Source organism: Octopus bimaculoides, chromosome 23 (assembly GCF_046866305.1).
Source record: "Octopus bimaculoides isolate indiv1 chromosome 23, ASM4686630v1, whole genome shotgun sequence".
NCBI lineage: Eukaryota > Metazoa > Mollusca > Cephalopoda > Octopoda > Octopodidae > Octopus > Octopus bimaculoides.
The window spans coordinates 51,133-67,500 of record NC_142950.1 but is presented as its reverse complement, the minus strand read 5'-3'; the positions used below and the strand labels follow the sequence as shown (position 1 = coordinate 67,500).

Below are 16,368 nucleotides of genomic sequence, written 5' to 3'. Positions count from 1 at the left end.
GTGCAGCCAATACGTGCAGGGTCACTAAGTAACATACAAGACAAAGATCTCATAGAACCGAGGAAAGGGGCTTTGTGCCAGGCAAGAGCTTAGTGTATAATAGAAGGATAGGGATAGTTGTGTTATCGTTGGGGAGATAGACTACCCCAGTAGGACGAGGAAGGTGGGAAAGAGTTAGAAAGAAAGATAGAGAGAGAAATAAATGGTGTTGGAGATGTATTGGGGGGCCTACCCACAGGGAACATTGGAGGTGGGGGAGTATAAGTAGACAGAGGGGATAGAGGGGGATGTTCCATAAGAGTGTGAAGAGATAAGGAGAAAAGGACAAGCTGTTCATGGTTAGAATGCTTTTGTTCATAAGTCTGCTTGATGAGAACTGACCTGAAGTTAAAAACAAGAGCAGCACTCGCACCAACAATTACTAACAGTCTTACATCAATGCTTTATATTGTCTGTAATATTTCAGAACCAGATTTTCCATATTTAGAAGCTCTGGCACCTTACCAGCCATTGGCAATGAGAGTGAGTTTTTGTTTATTACTGTTTCTTTCTTAAATTTCGATGCAAAGTATTCAATGTCTTATTTAAACTTTGTGTTTCTAATTGATAAGCTCCACTGACATGCTCTCTCTTCCATTCTTTTAGGTTCTCTTGGCTTTTACGCCAAAAGCCTCCACTCAATCTCACTTGACCGGATTTATTTCTTTTTTTCTCTTGTACTCTGTTTGAGAGGAAAGCAGAGATCAGATGTTGTGTTGTTAAATTCTGGAGGTTGATAAAATTAGTATCGATGAATCTTAATTGACTGTATGCACCTCTAAATTTGTGCCCCAGTTCCTTTGTTATAAATCACTTATTTATTTATATGAAATTCTGTATTTTGAAATTTGTCTTAATTTTTTGTTCTTGAAGGTCTGTTACTGCCCAATTGATATTAGCTTAAGCTTCAGTCAAGCCAATAAACTGATTAAGGACTTGAGACCCCCTTCACCTGGTGTTGGCTGAAGACTACATCACTCCACCTCATGTAGCACCCATGCGGACAGACTTAACTATTGAATGGGTAATTGAAAAAAATTTGTTTCCATAATTAATTTTCAAATAAACTTGAAGTCTGATTCACAGCTCTGCCAAACTGTTCGTCTCTTAATGTATTTTCTTAATTTTTTCCTTTCCATCCTTTTATGTTTTATATTCTTTTCTATTCAGCATCTTTTACTCAATCTTCCTTAATGTTATCTCTCAGCAACCAGCTTCACTGAGGCGTGTGTGTTTATCAGAGAGAGAGAGAGAGAGAGAGAGAGAGAGACAACTAGATTACAGTGTATGTGTGTGTATTTGCATTATACAGCTTTACACGTTGAATAGTAAAATTCATATTCTTTCTTTCTCTTCCCTCCTTCCTTTTCTGTTTCTTTTTTTTTTTCTCATAATCTTCTTCAATGTTGTTTTCTAGGAACCAGCTCCACTGACGTACAAGAGAGGAGAAATACTTTCTCTGCCAGTGAAGAGACAATTTGAAAGAATTGAAATACATCCACGGGTAAATCTTTAACAAGAGTCAAAATAGTTTCTTAATAATAATAATAATAATAATATTCTTGCTTCAATACAGTTGTAAAAAGAAGAGATTGTATGTATGTTACTGGCATTCACCTCTTTAAATACTTCGAATGGGAACAAGCTATAGCTATATCCATTAAGAAATTTCCTTCACAATCACATAGTTCTGAGATCTCATTGTATGCTATTTTTTGCAAAAGTCATATTCAGTTGGAACAACCATGTCATTGTGGAACAAACCCACCCACATCATATCAACAAATGGAGACCTCTTTTATTCTTTTATTGGTTTCAATCGTAGAAATGCAGCCATGCTTAGAGCTCTTGCCTTCAAGGGTTTTATTTAATTATATTGATCCTAACTCTTTGGTACTGATTTCATTGATCTTTATTTATTGGATAGCTAAGTTTTACCTTAGTCTCACTGACTTAAAACAAACACATACAGACTTGTAGGTATGTGTGTGAGCAAGATTCATACACTCACACACTTGTGTATGTATACAAAATTATACACTCATTTCTTCCAAAAGGCCATCCTTTTTATATTCTAACCTTTTTTTGTTTTTTAATTGTAGTTGGCATCAACCTTGGAACCAGTGGAAGTAAAACCAGGATCTTTGATCACCATGGTTACAGGATGCATCATGGGAAAAGATAATAAAAATGTCTTAGAGGTTTGTAAATTGTCTTGTGTCCCTGCATGTGTGTTGCATATGCACATGTATTGTGTACTATTATGTCTATTTCAGGTTGCTGTTGGCAACATGTACAACCAATTATATGGTTAGATCATTGGCAACTAAACTGTCATCCCCAGGCTAGGGTTGCTAGACTCCAATAAGACAAAAATAGGACCTGTCCAGAGGCCAGATGAACCCAGAGTAAGGATCAGTCGTCAGCCCCCTCTTAGTCATCACAGTCCTCCAAGCAATAACAGAGGAATTCAAGACAAGATACCCCTGGGAGCTTCTCTTTGCTGATGACCTTGCTCTAATAGATGAGTCACTATCAGAACTAGAGGAGAAGTTTCAGGTGTGGAAGCGAGGCCTGGAATCGAAGGGCCTTAGAGTCAACCTAGCTAAAACCAAAGTCTTAATAAGTAGGAAGGCAGACAAATCACAAACCCCTTCAGGTAGATGGCCCTGCTTGATCTGTAGAAAAGGCATTGATAGAAACTCCATAAGATGTACCTGGTGTAAGCTATGGACACATAAGAGGTGCAGCAATATCAAAGGAAGGCTAACTAGGAAGATAGTTTTTGTATGTGGCAAATGCACAGGAGCAATAAACACTGAAAATGTGCAGAAGGCAACTTCAGTCACATGACAGGGGGTAGAACTAGAAGGAGCCGATAGCTTCTGTTACCTAGGTGATCAAGTCAGTAGCGAGGGTGAATGCTAGAATAAGAATAGCCTGGGCAAAGTTCAGAGAGCTCCTACCTCTGCTGGTGACAAAGGGCCTCTCGCTCAGAATAAAAGGTAGACTATGACGCATGTATGCAAACAGCCATGCTACATGGCAGTGAAACATGGGCTGTGACTGCTGAGGACATGTGTAAGCTTGCAAGGAATGAAGCTAGTATGATCCATTGGATGTGTAATGTCAGTGTGCATACATGACAGATTGTAAGCACCTTGAGAGAAAAGTTGGACCTAAGAAGCATCAGATGTGGGGTGCAAGAGAGATGACTGTGCTGGTATGGTCATGTGGTACGAATGGATGAGGATAGCTGTGCAAAAAAGTGTCACACCCTAAAAGTGGAGGGAACCTGTGGAAGAGGTAGACCCAGGAAGACCTGGGATGAGATGGTGAAGTACGACCTTCAAACGTTGGGCTTCATGGAGGCAATGACAAGTGCCCAAGACCTTTGGAAATATGCTGTGCTTGAGAAGACCAGGCAAACCAAGTGAGACCATAATCCGTGGCCTATGCCAGTGCAGCATAACCGGCCCGTTTAAGAGTACCCTTCAATCACTGGGCAATAAACTGTGCTTGCGAAGACCTGGTGAGGCCAGTGAAATCTTTGTGACCGATTACAGTACCACTTGATTGGTACCCATGCTGGTGGCACGTAAAATGCACCATTCGAGTGTGGTCGATGCTAGTGCTGGCTGACTGATCCTGTACCCATGGTACGTAAAAAGCATGGCTGATGCCAGTACCACTTGACTGGCCCCTGTGCCGGTAGCATGTAAAAAGCACCCACTACACTCTTGGAGTGGTTGATGTTAAGAAGGGCATCCAGCTGTAGAAACATTGCCAGATCGGATTATTGCCTGGTGCAGCCTTCTGGCTTGCCAGCCCTCAGTCAAACCGTCCAACCCATGCCAGCACGGAAAATGGATGTTAAACGATGATGATGATTGCCTTTGTCTTAAGGAAAATTCACTAACGCAGTTTTGTTGTTTGATTTTTACTCTTCTGTCTTGTTTTTTTTTTGTAATTATTTCCTTTATGTTTTGTTTTTTGTCTCAGCCTATACCAGATGATGTAGCAGTAAAAAAGAAGCTGAAGACTAGTGGTGCAGCCCTCAGTTACCTCTGGGGAACTCTTAACATTAAGAGATTTGTAGATGCTTTGACTGAGGTTAATATCTTTATTGTATTCTCTTTAAAGTACCTGTGAAATATAAACTTCCAACGTTCACAATATTCCTGTAAGAAAATAATAAGCCCCAGGTATTTGAAAGACATATCCTTTGGCAATCAATGGAAAATGTCTGTCTGTCTTGTACCACATTTATGCAGATCATTGTTTTGCCCTAGGCCTATTGTCATAAGCCTTTCAGCCATGACGTATCTTTTCTTCAGGCATAGGGTATCTTAAATTACATTAATAAATGTTTCCTTTTTTTTTGTACCTTGAAGAAAATTTGGTCATTGATCTTTTTTTATTTTTTTTTTTATTTTTGGAAGGCAGACTGTACTCAGAAACAGGTTATTCTGCACGTTCTTACCTAGAAGGGCATGATGGGATTTGGAAGTGATTTATGTACTTTTAGCAGATCATGATACAACATAGTGGTTTCTTTGTTGATATGTTTGCTGCAGTGGTGGTGGCAGTGGCAAAATAATCAGAACACACACACACACACATTGTGTGTGTATAAAATTTTTGTGGATTCACTGAGACATGATCAATTACAAACTTCATATACAGATACAGTGTATTCTTTAATATATTATAACTGACAAGTTCATAATTTCCAGTAATCTGAGGCTGTTTTTTCTTGAATAAGCCATTGTTTGAATATATTTAAAGAATATTATATGAAAGCCTTTATCTTTATTTTTTTATTTTAATCATGCTACTGATAAGTGTAAAAACCGGTTTATTCTTCATTTCTATCTCTCGTAGGAAGACTCCAAATGTCTTAAACCTCATTCATGGTCACTCTAAAACTCTTCTGAGGAGTAGTTGTCATTTTGGGGATGGGTGTCTCATCCTTTTAATGTTATCAAAACTGGAAAAGTTGAAATTCTATGGCACATGTCTGGCTATGTTGGTTTATTAGTTTGCTTTGAAATGACAAGGTTTTGAGATTCAACCCTCTCTGTAATAATTTGGGCAAAGAATCTCTGCCTTAGTCTCAGGTCCAGTAAAGCCTGATGTAAGAAATTTGGTGGTCACAACCCATGTAGAAGTTCTCTGAAGAGCACTCTTCCTATTCTTGCTTGGTAAACTTAATCTGTTGCCCAACCTAACACCACAATCTGGCCTTTGGGCACCTTAATTGGCATACATACCCTATTGAAGCATATAGGCCGGGCTGCTGGCCGGCTGAGAACTCCCTCACGTTTGTCCTAGAACCCCCCCCCCCCCAAAGTTTCATAAATGTTATCCTTCCTTCTTGAGTAAAAAAAAGAAAGACTATCTTTGCAAAGTGCAGTACCAGTAATAAGACATGGACCATGTTATGTTTCAGTGAGTCCACGCCAGCTAACGAAGGGACTTCTATATGGTCACACAATTTGCTAGCAATAGCAACCAAATTTCACTTGACTGTCTTAGAAGAAATTATGATAATGTTAGAGAATGTAGTCCTAAGATAAGTATCTGAAAAAAAAATGTTAGGATGGTCATGGCTGGAGCAGTTTTCTTTATAGTTTAGGTTGATCATAGATCACTTGGAGTGAACAATGTAAAACAAATCATTGAAATGTGTATATTTTATTATTCTTTTATATTAGTGTGTTTACCCCCTTATCCATTTAAAAAATTTAATCTTCCAGAATGGAATTACAGATGTGAAGTTGGAAGAGGCTGGAGATGGTTCCATTATACATTTGGTAAATCATTTATTTTTCTACTGCTTAACGGAATTTTACAGTTTGATTGTACAACAACAACAACCATCTGTCTGTATGTGTTCTTATTTCACAAGGAAAAGGATTGGAAAAGTTTGAGTTTTATACACTCTATTAAGTTATTTTGTTTATCTATTTTCAAAACATATTGTAACTTGTGAGCAAAAGCTTTGTCAGTTACAAGAATTGAAGAACTCAATCTCTGCTTCATTGTATTTTTGATGGTGAGATGTGCAACTTAGGTGAATCAATTACCTCAAAGTATTTTTCTTTGAAAGCATCAAATTTTGGTAATATGGCTCATATTTACAGTGGTGAAAGATGTATCTAGATAAATCATCATCATCATCATTGCTTTGCATTTGATTTTCAATGCTGGCATGGGTTAAACAGTTTTTCTGAGGCTGTGGTCTTACAGATGGATCCCCTTCCTGTTGCTAAGCCTTTGTACCTTTCCTAAATCTAAGATATTCATATCACATTGATATATATGCACACACACACTCGAGAGGCTTCTACTCAGTTTCTGTCTCCTAAATTCCACTCATAAGGCATTGATCAATCTGTAAGATTACACTTGCCCAAGGGGCTGTGTTCTGGGATCAAACCTCAGACAATACAGTTGTGAAGTGACCTTAACAACTGACAAAGCTAGAAAAATAAGTTAAAAAATAGTTGAAGAAAACCACTGTCTACTGCTTTACATGTTTTCTCAACCAAAGATGCCATCCTAAGCATTTGAAGTTCAAACCAAGGTGCAGTTGATGTATTCTGGGGCTTGCTGTATTTTATCTGCTAGCAAACTACCTTAACTTCTATTACTAATTTTATTTTTTGGACATAATACTCTGCAGACATAAATTAGTTACAGTTCCTTTGAGTGTCTGAACTCAGATACCATCAAGGTCAACGTTGCTTTTCATCTTTGAGATGAGAAGCATTAAAATATAGACTTACTAATTATATAGATTTACTAACAGAGACTCCTGTGCACTCGCATGAAATTTGTGGCCTTAGTGTCTCTCTTAGAAATCAATTTTAACTCGAGTAGTCCTTTCTTTAATGTTTCTGTATAGTGTGTTCATGCTGTTTGTTTTGTAGCCTAATGAAGATACCCTCATACAAATCGAGCCAGAATCAACCCATATCATCTGTGAAGGAAATGAGCCGATTCGCATAAAGATCCGAGACACATTACTGAAATGTTTGTCCAAGTTTTAAATTAAACACTCTCCCTCTTTCATGCATCATTTCACATTTTTTTTGTTTTTTCATAAAACCATTAAAACTTTACACGAATCATTTATAATAAATTATTTTGTTTTAAAGTAATATTGTATTCTAGTTGTCTGTAAATATGTTAAGAAGAACCCGAGAGATTCATTGAGGCAGTGCTTAGCTCTGGCTTCATGGCAAGAAATGAATGAGAGAGAGAGAGAGTGCATCCTTTCAATTGGGTTCTATACTATTCTATTGCATGTTTTTGTTGTTTAGTTTCAGATCTTCCTTGACCTGGCAAACATACCTGTAATAAAAAAATCATCTCATCCTTCATCATGCATCATTCTTTTCTTAATAGTGTAGGTAGGAAAAATAGGACGTGTCTTTCCTTGTATAACCCCAGGTCAGCTCAGAACAAGACCTGTAACATGCACAAAGGATTAGCTGTGAAATTGTAACTCCTTCTCTTATTCAAGGAAAGAAAGATTTGGTTTAAGGAGCAGAGTGCATGGATGGACTCACCTGATTTCAGTTGGGTTCTTGTTATATTGATCTATATTTATTAAATCACAAAGTTTTTTGAGACATCACAGCTAAGTTTTAGTGGCAGATATTTACATACGGAGGAGGAGAGGCTTTTGTACTGTTTTTGTCTCCGAAATTCTTTCAATTAGACACGGACTTTTGACAACGAAAGAATACAATTTCTTTTTCACAGTAAATGTTTCTATTTTCGATTTTGTTAAACACAATATTTTAAAAGTATTTTAAAGTGAAAATGACTTTTAAAATATGGTAAATATTTCATAAAAGAACTATTCGTAACATTGGTGTGAAATAATTTTTTTTTTTTGTGCATTCAATGTATCTCACCTCCAAAGATTTGGTTGCTATTTCTACCACGTAAAAGGTGTTTGTGATAAAGGACCCAAAATACCTGTTACGTGGCTGCAGGGCATGCAAGAAATAGCAGCCAAGTCTTTCCTTTTCTTACGAAAGGGGCCGTTTACATATGATTTCAATGTCACATTCATTTGGAGCATGTGAAATAACCTGGAAAAGAAAAAATACTCAAGAAACAAAACTCTGTTTCTGGGAAACTCAGAGTTTCCTGGTGACCCAATGGGTCAGAGGTAGTTTAGTAAATATTATATATATATATATATATATATATATATATATATATATATATATACATGTAATATTAATAGTTTCTTATTAGGAAACTAATAGATTTTATACAGGGCTGCAAGGAGAAGTGCTCAGAATAATTGAGACAAGAGTAAAATATTAGTTATAGAATAAAAACGTTAGGTTAACGACTCAACATATCACACTGCCTCAATTAACATATATAAGAAACACAACATAATCCATCAAACATACACTCGCCTCTTATCTACATGACCTCAACAAGAAGAATAAAAAGTACTCTCTTGAATGGGCGATTATATCGAGAGCCCCTTACTTTAAGGCAGATATTAGTAAATGCTCATTGTGTATTAGGGAATCCCTTGCAATACTCAGGTCTTTTGGACCTAAAACCTTAAATAAGTTCACTGAAGTAATCCCCTTCTGCAACCATAAGTTTTCCTCCACCTTCTTGAAACTATATAGAAACAAAAATAAATATAAAAACAATAGATAGTAACAAGTGTAATAGTTTACGTTAGGACGATTTGAAACCTGGAAGATTGAGTTAGATCCTGCAGCCTGTTTGACTATTCTAAAATAGTTTTTTTTTTTTTCCTTCCATTATTTGCATAGGCTTGTCTCTGGCTGGTCCATATTGACTATATAAATTTGCTCTTAGATTAAAAATAATTTTTCCCTTTTTGCATGTCTTGACATTTGTGTGTAATTTTACCCTGACGAGGATGGGTCATCACCAGTTTGCACTCTATTCTGTTTAGAATACAGTGGTGTACCCCTGAAATGGCCATAGGTGTTGTATTTGTTTTTTGACCCATGTTTTTTGTGAACTCTTATAAATGGTGGTTCAAATGGATTTTACCTACTGGGTGCTGTATTTGTCTTTTGACCCATGTGTTTTGTGAACTTTTGAACATGGTGAGTAGATATGGATTTTACATGCTTAGTGCCTGTATTCACCTTTGACCCATGTTTTTGTGATCCCTTGTGTATACTAAACTTGATACAGACTTACCTATTGATGTCTGCTGTTTTTAAATTATAAAGTATACCCAAGGGAAGTATAGAACTTTATATTTTAACTCTAAATAATGTTAAATCATTTTAAAGTTTTGTCATTCATTTTTAACCAATAGACTATTCTGTTTTACCTCATTTCTTTATTTAATTTTATATCGATCTATATTATATATTTGAATTTTTAATCGTATCAATTTTAACTTTAACTTGATTTGGAACTTTTACGAAATGATATATATGTATATTATGTTATACCTTAACTCAAATTTATTATTCTTAATTTATTTGTATGGTATCGGTTGAAAATATATATTTGTGTGTAAATTTTTATATCATATGTTCTATATCTTGCATCTTACTTCTCATATATTTCTTATTCTTTTATTTATTTTATTTTTCTTACGTTATTTTTATATCTTTTTATTCCTTATGTTTGGTGGATTATGTTGGATTTCTTATATATGTTAATTGAGGGAGTGTGATATGTTGAGTCGTTAACCTAATGTTTTTATTCTATAACTAATATTTTATATATATATGTATGTGTGTGTGTCTGTTTGTCCCCCCCCCAACATTGCTTGACAACTAATGGTGATGTGTTTACATCCCCATAACTTAGCGGTTCGGCAAAAGAGACCGATAGAATAAGTACTAGGCTTATAAAGAATAAGTCCTGGGATTGATTTGCTCAACTAAAAGGTGGTGCTCCAGCATGACCACAATCCAAGGACTGAAGCAAGTAAAAGAGACCTGTCAGGTTGCAGTGAGCTCTGGCACATGTCCACTAATTTAAATAATCAATTACTACTAATTTAATTAGTAGTCCACTAATTTAAATAATCAATTACTACTAAGGATCTTTTTTAAAACGGGGGCCACATTTTTCATTAATGTTTTACGTAGTGTTTTTGGTACGTAAAGACTTTCAAACTTCGTATACTTATCTATTTTGTGTTATAGAACAGAAAAATATTTTTGTATTCGAATTTATTTCATGTAAAAAATTGTCTTATTTCGATAATTTCAACCAATCACTGACAAGTATTCAGTTGTTTACATTTACTCCTTTGGCTCATTAAGCGATGTAAAGCGTATTTAATCTCCATACCTTCGTTTTATTTGCTTTTTTCATTTTAAATTTGCTTTAACCCTAACCCTAGGGTTAGGGTTAGGGTTAATTGTTTCAGAATCGTTTGTTTATGTAGTCGGCACTTAATGTATATCGGCTGAATGGACGTCAGTGATTGGTTGAAATTACAGAAATACGACAACTTTAACATGGAATAATTTATGGATTTCTTTTTTTTTTAAGAAGAGAAAAAGATGTTTTATATGACACATTCTACCAGTGTTCCAAATTTCAAAGTGTTTCGTTAATGAAAAATGTGGCCCCCGGTTTAAAAAAGATCCACTACTAATTTATTTAGTAGTCCTCTAATTTAAATAATCAATTACTACTCTATGAATTACACTTTCCTGCAGTTCTGGAAACTCTCAGAGGCAGGGGCTTACATAAAGAAAGAAGAGGAGAAAAGGGGGAACTACAATAAGGTGATAACTTCATTCTTGCAGGGGAATCTGGAGTAGAATTAGAAAATGAAGTTTGAGATGGAGAAGTAAAAGTTAACTTAGCAAAGACCAAAGCTGCAATAAGAAGCAGAGAAACTGACTGGACTCTCCTTCGTGGAAATGGCCATTTGTAGTCAGCAGATATCAGATGAATGAACAAATGTGCGCACACACACACACACACACACACACACACTTGAAAAGAATTCCATACAGTATCCATGTGCTAAATTCCATTCTCAGTTTATTGTCCCAACGTGTCATGTCGTGGGGTTGAATCTGGAACCACATGGATGCCAAGCAAACTTCTCAGCCTGTAAGGCCATATTTGTTGATTTACCACAGAGCCAGTTGACTTTCAAGTGACAGTTGGCCATTGAGCAATGGAAATAGCTGAAATTGTTTCATATTAAATTCATACCACCCCAATTTTATGAAGAGAGTAATGAAAGAATGATTTAGAAATATGGAAAGTTAACCTCAGAATAGAGAGCTAACATGCTAGAAATAGCAGCCAACGTCCCTCAAATTACGTCTTACCATTTTAACATACAGCATTTCTTGTATCTGGAAAAAGAAACCAAAAAACTTAGTAGAAATAACAGCAAAATGTTTCACAAATCAGATAATCTACTGGTTCAAAAGTAAAGAAAAAGAAGGAAACAACCTGGTTAGGGGTCATACAATCCTAGACATGTTTGAATAAATGTAATATGGTCATGGATTGGCCTGGGGTTAAACAACAACAAGAAGTCGGGAAATGTATTTAATCAATATTTCTGCTTTAATAAGGAATAAATCTGAAAGGAAAATATTTTGATGAAACATTCAATATAAAAGGTAGGAAAACCATGACCTTTAAAAGCATTCACATTGTTGTTTAACATTATGTCTGCCCCTGTTTCAGTGTATTTAAGATCAAAGATGTCCTATTTTTTATTTAGATATGGAACCTCTAACACTACATTTTCCAAATCAACCTCCTTAGGGTGTGATTTGAGGGAGATTTGGCTGCTATTTATTGTAGGTGAATGACCCTAGAGAGGCTCCCTCTAAGGAATGGGAATTATTTAAATGACAAAAGGAATGCTAACTCTTTAGCTGTGAGAGAAGGCAGCCTAACAGCTAACTTCTCTTGAAGTCTTTCATGTAGACATCTTCTCTTAAAATTACTGTCTATGCAAGTAGAGAGAGAGGAGGAGGAGGAGGAGCAGAGAAAGAATGAATGGAAATAACTATCCCTAATTTTAGCAAAAGTAATTAACTGCCAATTAATTTTGAATTGTCAACACTCAACAATTGGGGCAAATTTTCTCATTGGAAATTTTGCTTATTGAATAACCTGAGAGAGAGAGAGAGTGTGTGTGGGGAGAAAAGTGTTTAGAAATTAATATGCTAAGTATTTAATTGCTTGACACACATTTTATACGGGGGGGGGGGGGGGGGGGCTGATAATGATCTTGCTTTCATATATCCTTTTACTCGACTCAGTCAAGCAAATCAGCCAGGCAATGTCCTCCAGCATTTCTCTCTCCTCTAGATATTGCATTTTGTGTCTCAGCATTTTATTTATTTATTTTTGTTTTACTCAAATTGTAACTGTAGCAGTTGTTTAGTCCCAACATCCAGGTTGACTATGATCAACTTATCCCCAAAGGAATCCTACATTTGATCATCCTAGTCTTTTTTCTTTTTTTTTCTTAATCACTTTATCAAGGTCCACCTTGTGATGTATTCTTGTTTTCTAAGAAAGTGAGTTTTGATATGAGGGAGATTTGGCTGCTGTTTCTAACAGGATAATTTACAACACACAAAATAAATCCAAAGACCAAGATTGTTATGATACACATTTATCCTGGAATGGAAAAACCTGCTTATAGATTACATAACTTTTTACTGAAAGAAAGTGGTAATTAAAATGTCCTTTGAATGTTGGTTTTTGCCCTCTCTATCAAAAAGGCTAAGTGCCACCAACATGCAAATATTTATTTCTGGTGGCACGATGGCTATTTTTATTTTAATTACCCTTCAGCCAAGTGAAATTGTGATGATGAGTATTTTGTCAATCGTTAGAGTTATTATGGAGTACTTCCTGGCCTAATCCTCTTTAGAGAAGCTAGTCTTAACTGTGCCGTGCTTTTTGCCCCTGGTGACATAGGTTTTGGTGCTCCAAATTTGCTGCTGCTGTCGCCTGTTCTATCTTCTTACTCTTGTGGCTAAACTTCTATAGACAACAGTTCTGAGATTGGTTTGTTGTTCGATGGATTCTTGGATGTTGAGTACTTCATGAGAATGTTTCTTGCATTTTTTGATTCTTCAAGATTTAAAACCATTCAAAAAGACGTCCTTCCCTGGAAAATGTGATAATAATAATATAAGTAGTAGTGATAATCTTTCCTACAAAAGGCACAAGGCCTGAAGTTTGATGGAAGGAGATTACATCGACCCCAGTGCGTAACTTACATATTTCATCGACCCCGAAAGGATGAAAGGCAAAATTGGTCTCAGTGGAATTTGAACTCAGAATATCGGCAGACGAAATGCGGCTAAGCCTTTTGCCTGGCGTGCTAACGATTCTGCCAGCTTGGTAGTAGTAGTAGTAATAATAATAATTTAAATTTTTGTCACACAGGCAGCAGGTTTGGATGAGGGGTTGAGTCGATTACATCAACCCCAGTGTTCAACTGGTGCTAATTTTGTGGACTGCGAAAGGATGAAAGGCAAAGTCGACCTCAGCGGAATTTGAACTCAAAACGAAAAGACGGATGAAATGCCGCTAAGCATTTTTTCCGGTGTGCTAACGATTCTGCCAGTTCGCCACTTTTTTGCCGTCTAACAATGAAAGCTTAATAAGAATTTTCTCGTAAAATATATAGCAACTAACCTAGATTTCTAGTGTCTTTTAATTTATTACATTGTCATTGCTTTGGGTTACACTCCAAAACGAAGAATTTTGCTGACATTCATTTATAAATCATTCTGTTATTTATTCATGAAGTGCGCTTTCAGTTTTCAATATAAAGTTAGTTAAATTTCATAAAGCATCTCACTAACATCCATGCTTTATTATCATACGAAAGCTCATTTGTAGAGAGAGTTGTTTGAAGTCACTTATTGAAGGAAGAAATAATAAACTATATCAATAAAAACAAGTCAAGGAACATTCATACACACGCGCGCGCGCGCACACAAAATTGTAAGGGGTCCTTCCCAGAAGGTTTGGGATATTTTTAGGCGAGGCACTTGTAGTAACTGTCCAAGATTATTGTATATCCTTTAGTATATCATTACTAATACATCTAATAAGCTGACTTGCCAACTTTTGTTGTTCCAGATTGAGCATTCCCTATGAAACACTGCTCGACATGGCTGAAACGTTTTCAGAATGCATTCGGGACGTGAAGATAAATTGCAAGTTCGCTGTGCAATAAAGTTTCGTGTTAAACTGGACAAAAAACGCGGATCTTTTTTAAAACGGGGGCCACATGTTTCATTAACGAAACACTTTGAAACTTGGAACACTGGTAGAATGTGTCATATAAAACATCTTTTTCTCTTAGTCTTCTTAAGAAAAAAGAAATCCATAAGTTATTCCATGTGAAAGTTGTCGTATTTCTGTAATTTCAACCAATCACTGACGTCCATTCAGCCGATATACATTAAGTGCCGACTACATAAACAAACGATTCTGAAACAATTAACCCTAATCCTATGGTTAGGGTTAGGGTTAAAGCAAATAAAACGAAGGTATGGAGATTAAATACGCTTTACATCGCTTAATCAGCCAAAGGAGTAAATGTAAACAACTGAATACTTGTCAGTGATTGGTTGAAATTATCGAAATAAGACAATTTTTTACATGAAATAAATTCGAATACAAAAATATTTTTCTGTTCTATAACACAAAATAGATAAGTATACGAAGTTTGAAAGTCTTTCCGTACCAAAAACACTACGTAAAACATTAATGAAAAATGTGGCCCCCGTTTTAAAAAAGATCCAAAAACGCTGCAGAAACTTATGAAATACTATCGCCTGTTTATCGATTAATTTGTGCCGAGCCGAGGATCTGTTTTTCACTGGTACAAGAAATTCAAGGACGCCAGAGGAGGTGAGAGGTGTTGGAAGGTCAGAGCTCTTTCCCTCGGGTCAGTGGTCCTTGCACCAGGACAATGCATCAGTCCACAATTCCATCTCGACAGAGATGGTCATCACAACTATCCCATCAAACTCTTTATAGTTCAGAGCTTGCTTCTTGAGACTTTTGTTTGTCTCCAAGATGAAGGGGAACATCAGAGGCAGTCATTTTGTAGACAAATGAGAAGGTGAAGGAGGCTGTGACGAAGTCCTGGACACCTTCGTTTTGAGGATTTCTAAGGAGCCTTCACGAAATAGCTGGAGTGCAACGAGGCGTGCATTGGAACCAGAGGATTCACATTGAAGGAGGCGTGGCCGGGTCGTCTGGGGTGAGTTTTATTTAGAAAGTTGAAAGAAATTCAGAAATCTAATGTACGAACGAACTGAACATCCTTTATTTCAGGAGAGAAGTAATCGTCTCTCGTGAAAGCGGTTGTATTATATTTATTGTTCAATTACATACAAAGAACGCACTCACCCAATGTTCGTTATGAATAAACAAAAGTCATGTCCGCCATATATATATCAATGACATTTTACTACGACAGTCCCACAAGACAACAACAATGAAACAATGAACTCAGACGAATTACATATCTAACAGTCCATATAACAGGTTGAAAGTGATATTACAACAATTTTTAAGTAAATGGTGAACAGAATGAAGAATTGCGAGTGTTGGATGACAAGAAGAATCTCAACAGACTTACTAAAGGATGGTCCTTCGTGGCTTCAATGATTCCAAGAGTTGCATGGTGTAGAGTCGGGCTTGCGTATCAAAATGCGATGCTAACCCTTCGCCAGCCGAGCTGCAACTCCCGCGCACGATACTCGTAGCCGGAAGCTGCCGCATCTGTATTCTTCTGCAGACAGCTGGAAATAGTTCCAAGTGGACCATAGTACGGCGTGTTACGCCGCCGCGACAAAATAAATCCTTCCTGGCAGAGATTAGAGTTTAGTAATTTGAAATTAATAAATGTCTCAAGACTTCTGGAAAGCACCTTGTATCGTGCGTGATTGAATTTTAAATTACACGAACATCCTTATTTATCGATAAACTAGGAAAAGAACTCATCTATTATAACCATTTCTCCATGAAAACAACAGATTAGAAAAGAAATTCAAATTAGCCACTTTTTTCATTAATTAAGGCAGGCGTCGAATGCTTGTGATTGTCTGAATAGATTGATTTTGTATATATGCATGTTTGTGCTCATGGATAACTTGTAATTGTATACTGAATTTTCCCCACTAAAAAAAAAAACAGAAAAAGTTATATAACATATATGATACACACACGTAAGTGCAAAACAAGGAGAAATATATAAGACAACGATAGGCATATATTTACATATATTACTAGACTGCCTGTAAACCGTTGGGTCACCAGCAAACT

The 16,368-nt window shown here is 36.3% G+C and overlaps 1 protein-coding gene and 1 long non-coding RNA gene across 2 annotated transcripts in view; one reads left to right on the top strand and one right to left on the bottom strand.

Moving 5' to 3' along the window:
• Positions 1–7,205, top strand: part of LOC106879463 (integrator complex subunit 9) — a 28,007-nt gene extending 20,802 nt beyond the window's left edge. Inside the window, 8 exon segments of the mRNA XM_014929027.3 lie at positions 467–522; positions 913–981; positions 983–1,063; positions 1,457–1,543; positions 2,142–2,240; positions 4,042–4,152; positions 5,799–5,855; positions 6,975–7,205. Of these exon segments, the coding sequence (XP_014784513.1) occupies positions 467–522; positions 913–981; positions 983–1,063; positions 1,457–1,543; positions 2,142–2,240; positions 4,042–4,152; positions 5,799–5,855; positions 6,975–7,094 (680 nt within the window). The 3' untranslated portion in view covers positions 7,095–7,205.
• Positions 7,206–11,836: 4,631 nt separating this feature from the next.
• On the bottom strand, positions 11,837–15,822 carry LOC106879458 (uncharacterized). Its single transcript, XR_001410638.3, has 2 exons — positions 15,683–15,822; positions 11,837–13,186 (listed from the first exon to the last, which is right to left on the bottom strand). It is a non-coding gene; the product is annotated as an uncharacterized LOC106879458 (long non-coding RNA).
• Between the last annotated feature and the right edge of the window lie 546 nt (positions 15,823–16,368).